At 42.2% G+C, this 19,257-nt stretch overlaps 1 protein-coding gene across 3 annotated transcripts in view; it reads left to right on the forward strand.

The window, feature by feature from the left end:
- Positions 1-19,257, forward strand: part of LOC307024093 (glutamate receptor ionotropic, NMDA 2C-like) — a 65,650-nt gene that overhangs the window by 13,131 nt on the left and 33,262 nt on the right. For all 3 annotated transcript variants that reach the window (XM_079657910.1, XM_079657911.1, XM_079657912.1), the window contains exons 2-6: positions 460-832; positions 1,571-1,669; positions 16,194-16,259; positions 16,919-17,107; positions 18,148-18,488. In XM_079657910.1, the coding sequence (XP_079514036.1) occupies positions 476-832; positions 1,571-1,669; positions 16,194-16,259; positions 16,919-17,107; positions 18,148-18,488 (1,052 nt within the window). In that variant the 5' untranslated portion in view covers positions 460-475. The remainder of the gene's footprint in view (positions 1-459; positions 833-1,570; positions 1,670-16,193; positions 16,260-16,918; positions 17,108-18,147; positions 18,489-19,257) is intronic.

Here is a 19,257-nt window from a genome sequence, read left to right on the forward strand (position 1 = left end):
GGAGACCTGTGAGGCAGTTTTGGCATCCTGCGTGTTTGGGTTTGTGTGAGTGCATGTGTGTGTGTGTGTGTGTGTGTGTGGGGGTGTGTGTGTGTGTGTGTATGTGTGTGTGTGTGTGTGCGCTGAATCCAAAATGTGTAGAGATGGAGAGATGATTACAGTCATGACACTGGGGGCTGGATTAAGGGGGATTACATGCATGCATACTTGCAAACACTGTCGCTAATGCATGCACACACACGCAAACACACACAGACACACACAGTTTGTAGGGCTAATAGTGTCATACAAAAAGGGCCAGAGAGGAGGCCAGGAGGTACAAATAAGGGACAGATACTTACGGATAATCGTGAATCATGTCAAAAAGATCATGAAGTAAAGTAGCTTGTGTGTCTGACTTTTGCTCTCTCCTTCTGTTCTCTCATCCTCTCTCGCCCATATTCTACCCCTCCTTTCCAGGTAGTAAGCTGCCAACATGGCCATTCCCAGGGGTCAGCCTCCTCCCTCTCCTTGGCCTCCTCTCTTCCTCCTCCTCCTCCTCTACCTCCTCCTCATCTCCTCCCTACCCCCCCTGCAGGCCCGGCCCCTCCTCCTCCAGCAGTCAATCAACGTGGCGGTGGTGTTCAGCGGCTCCAGCTACCAGAATGAGGTCAGAGGTCGTCTCAGCGGGGAGAACTTTGTGGACATGCCCGTGGTGGTCAGCCCAGTGACCGTGCTGGTCAACGACACTAACCCCCGTGACCTGCTGACTCGCCTCTGCGATACCATGGCAACGGAGAAGCTGCACGGAGTCGTGTTTGAGGATGATGTGGGTGTTGGTGACGACACTCAGGTAAAAATGCATTTATGCAATTGTGTTTTTTTTCTGATATAACATTCCATACAGTGTCACATTGTTTAGTCACCCACAGCCAAGTTACTTAAAGCTGCACAAGACAACATTTTTATTTAAAAAGGCATGCTGTCTAGTTAAAAAATAAGTACTAATTAAGATTCCAAGAATGTACGTGTTTGCTCAAAGTAAATGATGTTGCTTGTATGGTTTGATTGTAAAGGGAGGAAGTGATATGAAATCGTAACAGTTATTAGAACCCTAAACAGTCCCCCTACTAAGTATTGTCAGTAAAAAAATAAAAAAAATTGTCTTTTAAATTACTTAAAGGTAGGGTATGTAACTTATTTCAGAAAACACTTTTTGTTATATTCCATGGAATGCTCTTAACATCCCGATAGCAATGAATATATTAAATGCTTTGACAATAAATACATAAAAAAATGTCATCTGTGGAAGCCGTAGCGCTGTAAAAAGCACGACCAATCATTTTAGCCGGGCCGGCTAAAATAACTGGATGGCCTAACTACCTAGATTAGTTTAACAGTGTCTCACCTTTGGCATGAATGGTTGCATTGGAAAACCATTGGTTTGACTGGTTGTTTCACTTTGGCAAACATGTAAGTTTCTGAATTTAATCTAACTGTTCAAACTGATTGAATTTGTGCTGTATCACTGGTGCAGGAAAAACAAAATCATTCTTTAGGCAAATACTAAATCTGTCTGTTTCATCTCCAGGTAGCAGAAGTGGCACAGATCCTGGACTTCCTCTCCACTCAGACAGCTCTGCCAATCGTTGGCATCAGTGGCGGCTCTGCAGTTGTCATACCATTCAAGGTACTGTCAAAAATAATGAGCCCATCACTTCAGCATTGACCCATCACCACCCTGGAGCTGGAAACAGAGCTAGAGTAGTTTTCCTTCCTGCTATGTCACAGTGATGCCACACAACAAATACAATGTGTGTCCTAGAGGTTTTAATACAACATTTTTCACAAACAGTATAATTAGCAATTTAGGAAGTAAGAAAAGCAGATCGTAGTAATGATGAACAACAATCTGCAGTCTAAACCCTGTCAGCAGCAGCAGAGCCTCCTGTCTTACTCAGAACTCTTCCAACCGGCGTCATTCAGCTTACAACAACTTAAGTAGGTCAGAGAGGTGAAAACTATTTTGGCAAGCAACTCACTGAATGCAAATATTTGGATATGAGCAATACAGATGAGTGAATGATCAGCGATTGTGGGGGAAACCTCTGAAGCAATTGGAGTCAACACTCAGAGAGACACGAGGAGAGCTGGAGCTTTGATGGCAAACACTGATGGTTTATTTGGAACTTCGGCCGGAGAATTCACAAGACATGTCACGGGCCACGGTTTGACCACACGGTTGAGATGCCAGAATCAATTCTGAAGAACTCTCCTGTAGCTCCAGGTTTGAACTAGTTCAGAGTGTAATAATCAACATTCTTCAATAGATAGACTAAACAGCTGAGGGACACTGAATCACATTTGTTGTCGCTTATGGCTCAAGGTCATCTACACCCCGAGAAGGATGTGTTCCAGGAAGACCCGGCGTCATGGGCGGGCCCAATGAGAAATCAGGGCTGATACATTTTTTTAATTATATACAAATATATATATAAATATATTTTATTATTATGTTTATTGTTGTTATTTGTAGGGCTTTGTCATACCATTTATTTTTGTATTAAACTATGTTGAAACATTCGTATAATATCATTTTTTTCTATTTTGCTATGAAATTCTGAATTAATCTCTGCGCGCGAAACTGGTTTTTCGCGGGATTGAGTCGTGTGTGTGTTTTTTTTAAGTGAGATGTGTCTCAGCAGCCTGTCAGTTTACTAGGCTAGGTTAGTTTGGCCAATGGCTATTATCCTTTTTTATATGTATCGCAACAATGGATATCAGGAAGTGGTTCACGAACAAAAAGAGCTCACAAAAGGATTGTGGCACTGGCAACTCAGCACCAGATGCTGGCAACTTGACGTGTCCCCCGCCATCTCTTCTACCTTCTCCTCCACCAGGACCCGATTCAGACGCAGCCTCTTCGGAGCCGGGCAGCAGCAATTAATCCTTTAGCAGCCCAGGCCCAGCTCCCATTCTAAACGCTCTTGATCTTGGAGATTTTAGTTTTATAGTTCTAGAGGACCTTGGCGTGAACATATCAAAACAGGTAGTCCTGGATAGTTTTCCATCTCTGCTTTTCTCCGGGAAAAAACGTAGTTTTGCGAGCCAAAACCGACCCTGGCTTGAATATTCTGTGAAAGGCGATGCTGCGTACTGTTTCCCATGCAGAAAGTTTAAGGCTCATCATCATGACGCATCTTTCACCGTAAAAGGCTTCAAAGACTGGAAGCATGCCTTACAAAAGGAAACGGGTCTTAGCAAAAACAGCTCTACAGAGAAATTATGGAGAGAAAAACAAATGCGCATCGAGACTGGTCAGGAAATCACAACACTTGTCAACAAAGATCAGCTGGCTCGTAACAGATATTACGTGGGCTCCATTATTGACATTGTGACTTTTCTCTCTACCAGCAATCTTCCTTTCCGAGGTGACCACAACTCTTTAGAGTGTATGTCCAAGTCTGGCAGTGGGTTATTTTTGTCATTGTTTGAGTATACCATCGAAAAAGACCCAGAACTCGTGGAAATTGCCCCCACCATTCCCAAAAATGCTACCTACATAAGCCATGATATACAAAACGACATAATTGACCTGATGAGCAAACTTGTAACGGAGCATATTGTTGAGGAAATAGGCGACTCCTTTTACACTGTCAAAATGGATGGAACCCGAGACCCAACAGGCTGTGAAAACATTTCAATTGTACTGCGTTTTGTTGATGAGAACTATGTCATAAAAGAAAGGCTCTTGACAATCGCCACAGCAGTTGCAGGTGATGCAAAAACCCTCACACAGACACTCATTGATGAAATGCGCAAAGTTGGCCTGAGCACAGACAAAATTCTCAGCCAGGTATACGATGGGGCAAGTCTTATGTCGGGGAGACACGGTGGGGTTCAAATACTCCTTCAAGATGAACTGGGCAGAGAAATCCCATGTGCACTGCTTCAACCACCAGCTGCACTTGGTCGATGTTCACGCCATGTCCGGTGAGAGAGCCATTGAGGATTTATTTAACATCTGTAATGTCCTCTACAAGTTCACACGAAAGCCCACTATTGCTGCACATTATCAGGGAAACACGCTGAAGCGTTTACTCGAACAGCGCTGGACAGGGCACCTGGCCACTGTTCAGATTATTCTGAAATCTTTTCAGGATATAGTGGAACTACTACGACACGTTGAAAACTCTGCATCATTTCCAGCGGACTTAAGGATGGAGGCAGCAGGCTTGCTGAGCAGAATTTTAAAGCCAAGTTTTAAATTCCACAGCCAGATGATATGCAAGATATTGTCCCTGCTTGAGCCAGCTAACAGGATGCTCCAGTCAGAGGAAATGGACTTTCCAACGGCAGGCCAGCTTGTCAACACTGCCAAAGAGTGTGTTGAGGCCCCGCGCACCGAAAAGGTGTTCACGGAGATTTGGAGAGAGAGGATGATACTATCCATCCCGGTCCCACCAAGAGAAGGCAAACTCTTAACACAACTTTGGAGGATTATGTTGTTGAAGAGACAGTGGGAGTGGGAACACAAGAAAACCACCAGATGACAGAGCAACAGCAGCTGTTTAACATCTGCATTGATGCAGTTACGGGAGAAATTGCGCGCCGCTTTGGAGAGCGAAACAGCGCATTAATGGAGGCTATTGCTTCACTCAACCCGGAAAGCAGCTTTTTCCTGGAGCCCGAAAAAGTGGAACCGTTGCTTAAACTGACTGGAACCACGCTCGTTGATGCTGAGTTCATTGTGACCAAAAAGCTGATTCTAAAACACATGGGCAGCTTCACACCACCAGAGGATGGGAAATGGAGATTGAAAACCTTACTTGGTCATCTCCACACGACGCTTGAGACAATGCCAAGTGTTCTCACCGCATTTAAGGTCTCACTTACCTTTGGAGCTTCGACAGCTTTATGTGAGAACTCTTTTTCCACATTGAAAAACGTTTTCATTGAGCACCGAAGGGACCTGACAATAAAATGCAAGATTGAGTGGAAAGACATGTTGCTGAGGAGGTTCCATTCATCTGGGAAACGTCTGCTACAGCTTTATTAGTCTCACCCTGAGTACATCATGAAAGTAGCAAACAATCATATCACGATGTAGGCTAAGCTGTTGTTTTTAAGCTTTAAAGTGAACAAAAATATTGGGTAGTTTTTCAGTGTGTTTTTTTCACTGTATGTTTACCAATATATTTGTTATTTGTTTATTTGTTATTTGTTTGATTCCACTTCTTTACGCCAAGAGACACACATTAAAGTAGTACGTGCAAACTGATACTTAACATACAATTTCCTCCTCATGCTCATCCTCTGAAATTAAAACAAATTAGTTTTGTATATTTTCTGGCAGTATTCTGTTTTTTGCTGCATAATTAAAGCCATCTGATATTCTATGAAATCTTTAAATGTTAACAGCCTTGACTCAATACATTGTTTGTTTGTTCTCTAGGTATTACAGTATGCAACATTCTCACAGCTTGTTTCTGTAATGTAATGAATACATAGTAAGGTTTTAAATTACTTTAGGTATATACAGGACTGTCTCAGAAAATTAGAATATTGTGATAAAGTTCTTTATTTTCTGTAATGCAATTAAAAAAACAAAAATGTCATACATTCTGGATTCATTACAAATCAACTGAAATATTGCAAGCCTTTTATTATTTTAATATTGCTGATTATGGCATACAGCTTAAGAAAACTCAAATATCCTATCTCTAAATATTAGAATATCATGAAAAAGTATACTAGTAGGGTGTTCAACGAATCACTTGAATCGTCTAATTAACTCGAAACACCTGCAAGGGTTTCCTGAGCCTTGAAAAACACTCAGCTTGGTTCAGTAAACTAAATCACAAGTATGGGGAAGACTGCTGATCTGACTGCTGTCCAGAGGACCGTCATTGACACCCTCCATCAGGAGGGTAAGACACAAAAAGAAATTTCTCAAAGAGCAAGCTGTTCACAGAGTGCAGTTTCAAAGCACATCCACAAAAAGTCTGTTGGAAGGGGGAAATGTGGCAGGAAACGCTGCACAACCAAGAGAGATGACCGCAGCCTTAACAGCATTGTGAAGAAGAGTCGCTTCCAGAATTTGGGGGAGCTTCAAAGACAGTGGACTGAAGCTGGAGTCCAGGTATCAAAAGTCACTGTTCACAGACGTGTCCGGGAAATGGGCTACAATAGCCGTATTCCCATGGTCAAGCCACTTCTGAACTCAAGACAACGGAAGAGGCGTCTGACTTGGGCTAAGGAAAAGAAGCACTGGACAGTTGCACAGTGGTCCAAAGTCCTCTTTTCAGACGAAAGCAAGTTTTGTATTTCATTTGGAAGTCAAGGCGCCAGAGTCTGGAGAAAGGCTGGAGAGGAGCAAAATCCAAGTTGCTTGAAATCCAGTGTGAAGTTCCCACAGTCAGCGATGGTTTGGGGAGCCATGTCAGCTGCTGGTGTTGGTCCACTGTGTTTCATCAAGCCCAGAGTAAATGCAGCTGTGTACCAAGAGATTTTAGAGCACTACATGCTTCCGTCTGCTGAAAAGCTCTATGGAGATGAGGAATTCATTTTCCAGCATGATCTGGCACCTGCCCACAGTGCCAAAACCACCAGTAACTGGTGTACTGACCATGGCATTACTGTCCTCGATTGGCCTGCAAATTCCCCTGACCTGAACCCCATAGAGAATATGTGGGGTATTGTGAAGAAGAAGCTGAAAGACACCAGACCCAACAATGCTAATGAGCTAAAGGCCGCTATTGAAGCATCCTGGGCATCCATAACACCTCAGCAATGCCACAGGCTGATTGCCTCCATGCCACGCCGCATTGATGCAGTAATCCGTGCAAAAGGATTCCCAACCAAGTACTGAGTGCATTAATGGACATTTTCAAATGTTTGATTGTGTTTTGCTGTTATAAATCTTTTTTTTTTACTTGGTCTGAGGAACTATTCTAATTTTTTGAGATAGGATTTTTGAGTTTTCTTAAGCTGTATGCCATAATCAGCAATATTAAAATAATAAAAGGCTTGCAATATTTCAGTTGATTTGTAATGAATCCAGAATGTATGACATTTTTGTTTTTTTAATTGCATTACAGAAAATAAAGAACTTTATCACAATATTCTAATTTTCTGAGACAGTCCTGTATATGAATATGACTCAGCTGTATGCTGGTTCTGCTTGTTTGATGTTTAGCGTTGCTGTCCATTCCATGGTGCTGAAGTGGTGTTATTTTTGAACTCCTAAATCTGTCGGCAACTTTATATGCACATATGTTACGTTAAGATGGGGTGGGGTCTGGGGGTCGGGGGGTGGGCTCGCCCTGGTAAATCAAATGCCCGCCCACAGATGTGTGTCTGCCGCCGGGTCTGGTTCCAGGTGTCCCACAACAATAACTATCTCTGACCGAAAGTTGCCCGGTCATAAACTGGTAACAACAACTAAATGCTGGGGCAACCCCTTCTTAAGGGAGATAGCGGCTGCTCAAGGTTGGAGCATCTGCGTCAGAGGGCAAAAGGTAAACATGTATACAGAATTAATCCCTGGCAGCGAGGAATGAGGCATCGACCATCGTCAACTCCTCTAATCCCTGGGTGGGAAAAGTCTGAGTTGTGGGAAGGGAAACTTTGCGATGGGAGACAAGTGCTACGGGCTATCTATGCCTCGATCAATCATCCCTGCACACTTGAAGAGCGGCAGGTTTTTCGCGCTATAGTTTAACATGTATCTCATTGATGAATAGAGATGGAGAGCACTGAGCTGTGTGGAAAGATCGTAAAGAGGAGATTGATGAAACCAACCGGATTCTTAATCTTTACTTTCTCTCTTCTTTTGAGTTTCAAAAATGGCTTCATCCCTCCTTCCGCTCACGCTCCACGCCTTCCGCCTGTCTTCCCTTCCTTCATTTACTTGCTTAACTGCCATCATCAACACCTTGTATTTATAGAGCCAACACTCACACGTAGAAACACACATGCAAATGAAAACCCTCACATATTAGAGCACGCAGAGCCAAATGGATGCATTCATACACCTATCCACCACAGGAAGCATCCAAAATGAATGCAAAATTGTAACTGTGGGGTTGCAAGTGTTGGATTTCACCCCCGGGCCACATTTTGTAAACCATATAGCAATGTTATCATCTTCCTTTTAATCAAATGGTATCTGCAGACGTCACGTCACGTCATAGATGGGTATTAAACAGGAGGAGGGGTAGCTGCAGGAGTGCGATTGATTTGAGTGAGTTAGCAAGAGACAGAGCGGGTGAAAAATGTTTCGATGAAGCACGGCTGACAAACGCCTGGAGGCTCTGTTTCTCAGTCTTTCAATAGTTAAATACTCATTCTTGTTTCCAAATTTTTTTCAATTCCTTTTCTCTATCCACTTCTCAACATGTATTTGTTCACCCTCCTCTCCATATTTCTGGTTTGGTTCCCTCCATCACCTTTAGTAAAGCATTTCCATCCAGGCTCTGTTGTGCGCTGGCTGAATCCATTAGGGCTGTGGCTTGAAGCGAGTGGCCTGTTCTCCTTTCTGCTTTCTCTGAGCTCCAGGACCCCATTAAACTGTTAATTAGACCCTTCAGGAGGTAGAAGCCACCCACAGCTCTCATCATTCACCCACAAATAAAAAACCTTTCACTCTTCTTTTCCTTCTATCTTTCTGTTTTGCTGCCTTCATAACTTCCCTCTCGCACTATTCGTTGCTTCTTCACCTTAAATTGGCGAGAAGGTGTTCGTATTTACCCTGGATGTGCTTTTGATAGGCAGTCCCTTAACTTTGTAAAGTATCTGGGCCTCGAAAATATTTGGGGCAAAGATTGTCAGTTATCAACTATCCCTGTTTTGGGATTCTCACCGTTGATCGCGGCGAATTTTGTCTGGGTTACTTAACCTCTTTGCTTGACAGCGGCAAAAGACAAACGCACAGCTGGGACGTTATCTCTCATACTGAGCGACCGTTTGTCTGACGAGCCCAAAGTGGAGAGTGACAGTTCTCTATATAGCACATAGAGTAAAGCCCTCTCCTCTGAGGCCTGCCTGTCAAGGCCTCTCTCAGCCCTCCTCACGCTCCCCCTCAGTCTCTTTCTCTCTCTTGTACACTCCTTTGTTGTCAGCAAGGAGGAAAAAAGCTTGTCAGAGACGTCAGGCACAATGGGACAGGTGGATTGGACGGAGAAAGACATATGTGCGAGTGCATGATTCTCTTAAGGGATAAAAGAGCTCAATAGTGCTTGATTATCAATAGCCTGATGACGATGAATATCTTTGATGGCGGGTTTAAAAGAAGCAGTACCCGCCCGAGCCGCCTATTTATGGTTCCTGTCTCAGTGATCTCTCTATGGCAAACAACAAGGAAGAGGGGGAATGAGACAAAGATGAAAAGATTGAAGGGAGGAGAGGAAGTGTGTCTTTTGTCGGATGGCACACACACATCAAGCAAAGGCAAAGAGGCGGAAATGAGAAAGTGCGAGCAGCGGCTGAGAAAAAGCATAAAGACTGCTCAATCGGGCCTGCGAGGTAAAGAGAAAAAATACTGCGACGTGTCTCTGAGGAGCTGGAAATCAGATGTTGAGAGCGTTTTGTCTTTGTGTGTGCATCTGTCTGTGTGCGTGTAAGTGTTTTTGGTTGACTGGCTGGTAAAATGAATGTGGACACCCAAACATTACACCCATTACCCAAACTTTTACTACAAAGTTGGTGGCACGCTGAAATACTGTGTTCATCATTAACACTTCCCTTGATAGGAATCTAAGGCGCCATTGTAAAGGTTTTTTAAAGTATGTGGATGGAGGTCTTTTCATGCTACATGCTATATGTACATATTTTACTTAAACGTGACCTATTTACAAAATCCACTTTTCCCTGTCTTTTATAAACATGTAAAATACAATAATGAGCTACATTGTTGCACAGGATGACATGTTTCGTCATTACAATGCAACCTCAGCACCGTGGATTTTTTGGAGTACAAAATGACCTGATGCCGCAAATACTCACCTAATCCTCGCCAAAAATAGTCACCAACAAATCCACTACTTAGTCCAGTTTGGCGAACAATTTCTAAAAACAACAGAACCCAGCTGTTTTAGAAAATAGTATTACATAAAGGAGAACAAACTAAAGTAAGCCTCTGTGACCCAATTTGTACATTTCTGCGCGTTTGAATGCAGGGGCCTTTCGGGCTGGACTAAAGTGAGTCAGAATCAGAATACCTTTATTCGTCCCATAGAGGGGAAATTTACAATAGTTAAAGCAAAGAGCCAAAGACAGCTTAATGTCTCTCAAGAAGCATGCATAAGAACAAATATTAATATTAAAGATAAAAAACTAGAAATTACACAATACACAAAACGCACATCCAATACCAATTTAGCGATATAGCAGCCTGGTGAAAGCACAAGAAGTGGTAGAATAAATTGCACAGCCATTTAGGGTATATATATATATATAGTACAGTATTATTGCACATAACTAGCGATGCACAACAGGAGTGTTTTACAGGCATCAAAAAATGCTTTCAACGCTTCGCCCATTCACTTGAATGGGGTGACGTAGAAGATTTTTAATCTTCGCCGAACTGCATTGTGTGGAGCATGGCATGGCTTTGCAAGCATCACGAGCATCTATCGGCATCAAAAGTTGAACAATGTTCTTTTTTGTTCAAAAGTTGAACAATGTTCAACTTTTGAACAATGTTCAACTTTTGAGGCTCGATGCTTGGCATCAGCCAATGAAATCCCGTTTATGCAAATCCCGCCAGTGCAAGCGCAGCCAATCAAACCGCGTGCAAGCTGGGAGAGCCAGACCGCAGTTCATTTCCTCATATTCCAAACGAGATATTACGGTAGCAAATCACCCGGTTCTTTACGACCGGAACTATTTACCGGGATACAAACCGGAGGAACCAGGCATGGAGGGAGGTGGCAGAGACAGTGGGTGAAACTGGTCTTTTTTTCGCCTGTTTGGAGAGTTTATATCCAGTTTACTTCGTTTTAACATTGCTATTGCTTTGTATGTCGGGGGCGGGAGATTCATGTGATTGGTTGCTCGCAAAAAATCGCCAAGCTTCAGACACGCTCAGCTCCAAGATTTTTTCATGCCTGTAGTGTAGACGGGCCTTAGTCTTTGTTGTTATATGTGTGTGTCGGTACGTCTACACTACAGGCATCAAAAAATGCTTTCAACGCTTCGCCCATTCACTTGAATGGGGTGACGTAGAAGATTTTTAATCTTCGCCGAACTGCATTGTGGGGAGCATGGCATGGCTTTGCAAGCATCAAGAGCATCTATCGGCATCAAAAGTTGAACAATGTTCAACTTTTGAGGCTCGATGCTTGGCATCAGCCAATCAAATCCCGTTTATGCAAATCCCGCCAGTGCAAGCGCAGCCAATCAAACCGTGTGCAAGCTGGGAGAGCCAGACCGCAGTTCATTTCCTCATATTCCAAACGAGATATTACGGTAGCAAATCACCCGGTTCTTTACGACCGGAACTATTTACCGGGATACAAACCGGAGGAACCAGGGCCAGGCATGGAGGGAGGTGGCAGAGACAGTGGGTGAAACTGATAGTTTTTTCGCCTGTTTGGAGAGTTTATATCCAGTTTACTTCGTTTTAACATTGCTATTGCTTTGTATGTCGGGGGCGGGAGATTCATGTGATTGGTTGCTCGCAAAAAACGGCCCGTCTACACTACAGGCATAAAAAAATCTTGAAGCTGGGCGTGTCTGAAGCTTGGCAATTTTTTTGCGAGCAACGCGACCAACAACCAATCACATGAATCTCCCGCCCCCGACATACAAAGCAATAGCAATGTTAAAACGAAGTAAACTGGATATAAACTCTCCAAACAGGCGAAAAACCAACCAGTTTCACCCACTGTCTCTGCCACCTCCCTCCATGCCTGGTTCCTCCGGTTTGTATCCCGGTAAATAGTTCTGGTCGTAAAGAACCGGGTGATTTGCTACCGTAATATCTCGTTTGGAATATGAGGAAATGAAGTGCGGTCTGGCTCTCCCAGCATGCACGCGGTTCGATTGGCTAGCGCTTGCATAAACGGGATTTGATTGGCTGATGCCAAGCATCGAGCCTCAAAAGTTGAACATGTTTGATCATTCACAAACCAGTCTTTTGTTCATCACAGTTACAAACATAAACAAATGAGTGATCATGGTTTTAGATGCTGATAACGCCCAGATTAAACAAAGCTGACAGCTTTATGTGTTTGCCAGTAAACAGGAACAAAATACCCTTTTAAGTATTGTATGCACATGATAGATTTTAGAAGCAAAGAAACTGTTGACGTTGAGTATTCGAGCGTATAACATCATTTATTACAATTTGAAGCTGTCGGTGGAAGATTATATTTCTGGAGTTACAGTCTCAGTCCTGGCTGCACTTTAAGGTCACACTGTGTTTGTGATGTTCGACCAAAGTGATACAATGAGCCAGACGTGTCTCATTGGATCAAGGTTTCTTTTTTGGGGATTTGTTTCTGTGGCCAGACTGACCCGTTTTCTCTATTTGTGCTTCTGTCTCTTCTCTTCGCCTCCTCACTTCTGTCTCTCTTGGCCTCATGGTCCAGAAACCAGACTCTCCATAAACAGGTCATTATAAGCCCACATTTGCTAGCCAGTATTCCCATTGGAAACTGTTTTTTATCGCCGGGAATGATGAAACGTTAATAGCCTGGCTCCCTCAAAGCTTCCCAACATGGCCAAACAGAAGTACATTGTTTGTGAGTGTTTTTTTATAAACTTCTAGGGAGTACGTTTACCTTCGCTGTTGAAATTCACCCTTTTACAGTTTCTGGCCAACGTATAAAGGGCACAACATTTTCCTTTGCCAACAATACAGCAACATTAACTGTTAAAACTATGTTGACAGAAAACTACATTCATTTACCAACTAAAAATGGGATTATTTTTGATTGAAATAGTCAGTTCACCAAACCCCATCCGTTCTCATACACTGTTTGTAACTAAATAATAACATTGTATACACTGATATACACCGTCATTTGTGTTTTTGCAAGACAGTTATTTATTTGTTTTTCACAAATTTCCAAATCCAAGTCCCCCTCATGTTGTGTGGTCACTTTCTGTATTTAAGAGCTCAGTTAGGTGGTGCGTATTTTGCTCCAGCCTGACAAGATTACTCTCTAGCTGTGGAACTGGTAACTCGAAGTAATAAATATTATATCAACTTGAAGCAAAAGGATAATGTGCGGACTAAATGTGCGCACTACAATAACTAATGTAATGCCAACAATAGTAAATTAACTGTGTGTATGTTGTATGAAACAAAAGCTTTGTATGAACTAGGCGTTCTGATGTTTCTGAAATGCACATACGGTCAAACTCAATGTGGAAAAAATCAACCCTTAAGAGCTATTAAGTGTATTATACAAAGCTTAAGCTGTGAATAACCAATATTTAAATCAGGCGATGCATCCATTACAGATCCAATATTACAATAAATTCCCATCAACCATCAGCTTTAATTCTGGTGTTCACTGCTTGTACCTGCTAATCATCAGCATCACCTCCAGTTGCAAAGTAATTGTGGCCAGTATATAAATGCAGTGGAGTACAAAGTACACTAATTACAACTGATATGAGGTACAGTATAAGAAATGATTGGCAGACAATTGTATAAAACTAACAACAACATAAGCTTGAGTAATTATACTTTCCACCTCTGCAGATGGAAGCTTACAAAGGTACAACCTTTAGATTGGAAGAATGCATTTTACTGTACATGTGTGAACGTATCTGAGTCCATATGATGTGAGTGAGCTACTGTGTGTTCGACCTGCTTCGTTTTTGACCCACCAGCCTCTCCACAGACAGGGAGCTCGGCACAGAGTTCTCCCTGTGGGAGAGGAGGAGTGTGCGAGCAACCACCATGTCAACTGTCTTCCTGTCACATTACCATACGCTCCTGCAGTGGGACTGCTAATTACGTCTGTGTGTGACAGCCACACCGCCAAGGTGGTGAGAACAAGATGGCTTGAAAGCGGCGGACGCAGGGGGGAGGGTGACTCTCTTCTCATGAGCGCGGGAGTTAGACATGGGAAAAGAACGTCATTTTGTTGTAATTCTTGCTTGATTTCACTGTGATGAGGAAGGTTGACGTCTTTCATCACATTTGCTTCCGAGTTTGTAAAATATTTCACAATATAAGATGCTGCTAATTGGATGATGAAACACTTATTGGCTCGAGGGAGGTCACTACATTATTTGCTGGTTTAATAGCTCGGACAAAATTAATTGGATTTTAATTATACTTCTTCAAATAATGCACCTCATCACTTCTACATAAGACGAAGTGGGACACTATAGCTGACCGGGGCTGCCATTTCAGAGTATTTCTTTTTTTAATTTAGCGACAGCTTGACATGGTTGTTTACTACTATTTTAAAATGTTATTCTGGTAGTCAGCCCAGTAAGTGGTCTGTTGGAGTTTGAGCCTCCAGAGGTGAGCTTCAAACAAGCTCAGACAGATAAAACTGGTCAAATTGAGTGAGGGAGAGTCTAGTTGTGATATTCCTGTGGTATTCCTCAGGCTGCACGGCTCTCTGGGGCTTTTCGCAGCGTCTGAGCTGTGGGAGAGGGAAGAGCAACAGGAAGGAGATATGACAGTTAGTCACCTCAGAGACGGGAACAGACTGAGGAGATCTGAGACCTGCTCCCAAATGGCTTTTGACAGTTTAACACTATCTACTCTCTCTCTCACTATACTCCTGCTTCACTCTCTTCACGCATGTATGTCAATGTATTTTATACTAGCTGTCTCCACTTGTGTTGGATGCTGCTGCATTGTATTCCCATGTTAAAAAACCTCAATATTACCCTGATCTTCACCTTTTTGCTCCCCAGTTAAATTCAGAATATTACTCCTTCATATTAAAGCCCTGCAGAGTCTTGCACCTGCTTACATCACAGGTCCACTTGTGCCCTGCAGCATTTTACGGACCCTCAGATCTTTATTCCAAGCTCTGTTGCACAGTTACATCTACAAAAAGGCCAGGGACAGTGCGTACAAACTGTGACAGTGGCTTGAATGGATTTATTTTGTTCTAAATTAAAAGAAAAGATCAAATGCAGGCAGGGGCCAGGGTCTTTGCAGATAGATAAATCCTACTAATAGTTATTTTAATGACTGAATTCAGTCATAAGACTGCTAAAACATTTTGACCTTGAGGTTCAAGGTTAACATACAAAGAAAATTGTTTCCTTACTGGTTGAGGATTTCTGCTCTTGTGTCTATATTTGATCTACTTTAAACTTTTCAATAGACATCCTCCTCTCCTCGCGATGGCCTACTTTATTTAAATGATATTTGAAGGACATGGGTTCAGTGTTATGTCCATCCATCAGCGCACAATGAGTCGGTATGCAAATGTATGCTAAAAGGCAAAGACAAATGTAAGAGTGGACCACCCCTTCTTGACAGAAAGAGAGCAGCAGGACTTATGTCTGCACATTGGAAACACTATTACCAGATCTAGGCAGAATATGGACAAGCAAAGCTCAATAAAGGTTCGGCATCATAGTACTATAGGGTGGAGGTGAAAGTGGTTTCCATCAATCAATTATTGTTTAAATTCTCTTTTCAGAGACACTTTTTAGTAAATCATGGATATAGATGAAAATGTAAATGTTAAAAAGCTATGTTAGGTGCCATTGTCCAAGCACATCACCTAAAATGTAGTCCTTTTTCCTTTTTCTTTATTTGTAATTGCTCATTAAATTAATTGGATTTAGTGCCTCTCCTCTTTCTTATGACTTTTAAAGTGATGTTTTAACAATTGAAATGCTTATTAAACAAGTGGACAGATTATTAAAATGCAGTGTCCTAGTAGTGGAAAAGTTTTATACAAATGTGATTGTTCTGCAGCAGTAAAGATGTTAAAGGTGCTGCTTAATTGAGCAGCAGCAGCCGAGTTAATTGGAAAAAGCTTTCATCAGTTTGCTTCTGTTGTGGGAGAAAGTTCAGCACTATACTCAGATGTTCGTTTCTAAGTTTCTGAAACTGATTTCCGACTCATGAAAGCATTTTCAGAAGTGGAAAAAATGAACTTTAGCCTAAAAAAAACTCATCAACCTGAAAGTAAAAACCCCAAACTGCTGATGCCTGTGTTAAAGACTAGCTCAGGAGAATAACCTCCCCCACCTGAATCCTTGACTCTTACTCTTTACAGGCGGAGGGATCCTCATTCCTGCAGATGGGAGCGTCTCTTGAGCAGCAGATCGTCTGCATGTTCAAGGTAGAGTAAAACATTTCAGAGTTACAATAACTGACAATCCAACCTCATCTGAACCCAATTTTGGGATTCAAATCTGGTTGTTGGGTCAATCTAGACAACTGGGACGACCCAGGCTGATAAAGTCCTGTAAGGACAACAACCGGCTACAAGGGAATCCCTGACCCGAAGTCATGGCCCCAATTTCTACAAGTTGATACAATCTGTGTTTATGATTGTACAAACAATTCTCATGAGATCATAGGGCTTAATGTCACTGATGTTTTGCCAATCAAAGGGATGATCTCAGTTCAGTCTGTGAAACCAAAACATTAGATCCTCATCATCATCAAACTGTAGAGTCCATGCTCATCATTTAGTGGCAGTCTCAATTGACAGGGTTATTTATGACAAAACATTTCTTTTAAGGTAAATGGATCCCACTATCGTGTCTGTACCATCAAAAGAGAGCCAAACGGAGAAAACCGCCATTTAGCTTAGCTTAGCATAAAGACTGAATACCAAAACAAACAGGTATCAAAATACACATAATACAAGAGGTCTGATTTTCTCATCATCAGTCCATCACAATTTTCCACTTCCAATCATTCTTAAGTCCTTCATCTGATAACCTCATTACCATTATCATTTTGCTACTTTATTTCTATATGTCCCTGTTTCAGCTCATGGAGGAGTATGACTGGGGCGAGTTTGCGGTGATCACCAGTTTGCTGCCGGGCTACGACACTTTTGTGGATATAGTTCAGTCCTACACAGATACCTCCTATTTCCTGTGGAACCTGCAGAATGTTTTGTCTCTGGAAATGTCCGTTGGGTCAAATGATGCAAGGACGAAGCGCATGTTGCAGCAGGTACAATGAGCTATAGAAATCCCATATTGGGTGGCACCAGCTTTAATCTATCACTTAGTTTCTGTGAAGGGCTCAATTCTTACAAATAAGTGCTGTACTAAATGGGGTTACTGCATCATTAGTCTCTGAACACCTACATGGTGTTTTCAGTTACTCTGGATGATTCGACCTCTACTCAGGTTGAGTGTGTGTTGGAGCTTTGATTGGAATGTATTACGTTACGAATGACTATCTTCCAATTCAAATGATAAATATGTAATTTTTTCTACTCTAAAGCTTGACAATGGTTGTACAGGTGGACATTTTATACATGTCGTATATGTCAGGCTCTTGCACAGTTGAAGCAGAGCCGCAGGTTGGTTGCCTGAGTTCCCATAACACGACAATTGTTAACAATGTACAAACTATACAGTAAAACACATTGACTTTAAAAGAAAAACATTCAGCAGACTCATTTTGAGTACCATGCAAAGTGCTATATAAATAACATGTATTATTGTCACTATTATTTATATGAGGGACATGTTTACTGGGGCAATAATTCAAATGGATAGTACTGTAATTTTCTCATAGATGTCTTAACCATCAGATTCATGTTTGCAGTCAGTAAAGTCGGCTTGATATCAGAAAGAATGCAGGTTTCGGGCACTTCTACATTGGGTTCACTTCATTGACTGCCCCTTGGGTCGGACATATTGACCATTATCCATGCCTTTTTTACTATTCAGACTTAATGTGTTATATCTTAGAGAGCTAACATTACTGCTACCGTTGGTTCCGTTGCAACCGTCTTATTAGCAGTTACCGGGAGTGAATATTGGGTAACAATATTTGTCTATGAAAGAACTAGTCTGTGTGAGGCAATCTTTGTATTTATTGTGTAATTGGTTGGCATTAGTTTTGTGAAACTTAAATCTGAAACAGCAAAAAGTTTAGAAGCAGGCTGAAGTTTGGGGAACAGCTGGTGCTGCAGGCTGTTAATGACCTGCAGCATGTTCAGGGTGTTTTCTCTCTGACGGACTTGTTCTCTCCCTCCGCAGGTGGATTCTCAGGTCCTGATGGCGTATTGCTCCTATGAGGAGGCACAGTACTTGTTTCAACAGGCTGCTGAGGTGGGTCTGCTGGGGCCAGGATACATCTGGATCACCACCAGTCAGGCCGTGGGCAACCCTGATAGCCCTCCACCTGCCAGCTTCCCTATTGGTGTTATCGGTGTGATTACGGACCAGTGGAGGAAGAGCCTAAGGCAGAGGGTGAGGGAGGGTGTCGCCATTGTAGCTCAAGGGGCTGAGAGCTTCAAGAAGCTGTACGGGTTTATTCCTGAGGGACAAGGTGACTGCACCAAACTGGCTAAACACTCAGACAACAATACTTTGTTCAGGTGAGTAACAATTTCTTTCAGTGAACACAACTTGAATAAATTGTGCCAGGGATGAGATATTTCTATAGGACAAAATGGAAGTTTGCAGCGCAATGGTTTCCCCGACAAAAAGTCAACAGGATTTTTTCATTGGATTTTGGCCTAGTGCAGAGAGAAAAGCTTTGAAGCAAACAAATGTTTATGTTACTTAGTTTTGCTCAACAAGATAATTACCACAATTGTTATAATTGTTGAAGTTCAAATACGATTGCCACAAGTCAAAGCTGATGTAATGCTATTAACTAACTACTGTACACCACGGTCACATGTCTTCAATGTCGACATCATGAAGTACATGAGTCCCCCCCTGTGCTACGTGATGAAGTTCAATGTCCCCCAAAACCTCTTTTGTGTCATGTAGTCAGCGAACGCAACTTCTAGGACATGTAAAAGCTTCCAAATTCCCAATTTGGGTTTTTACTGACATTTTCAGCATCATACAAACATGAACTTACGTTATTAACTATGTTAACCACAGACCATACAGAAATGAAAATTGACCTCCAAACAAGGGAACTGGAAGTGCAAAAGTGTTGACTCACTTTGGGGTTTTGGGACTCATTCCTGCAGCACTGTATTCTTATAAGAGTGATCATTACTGTGGCACGTACGGAAGAGCAAAACGTCAACTTCAGCTGAAAAGCATGAAGTGAAAGTATATTGCGACTCTTTTTCACATGTTCTGAAATGCAAATTGACCTAGACTCATTATTCACAGACCCTGTCTGTC

Source organism: Notothenia rossii (genome assembly GCF_949606895.1).
Source record: "Notothenia rossii genome assembly, chromosome: 11".
NCBI lineage: Eukaryota > Metazoa > Chordata > Actinopteri > Perciformes > Nototheniidae > Notothenia > Notothenia rossii.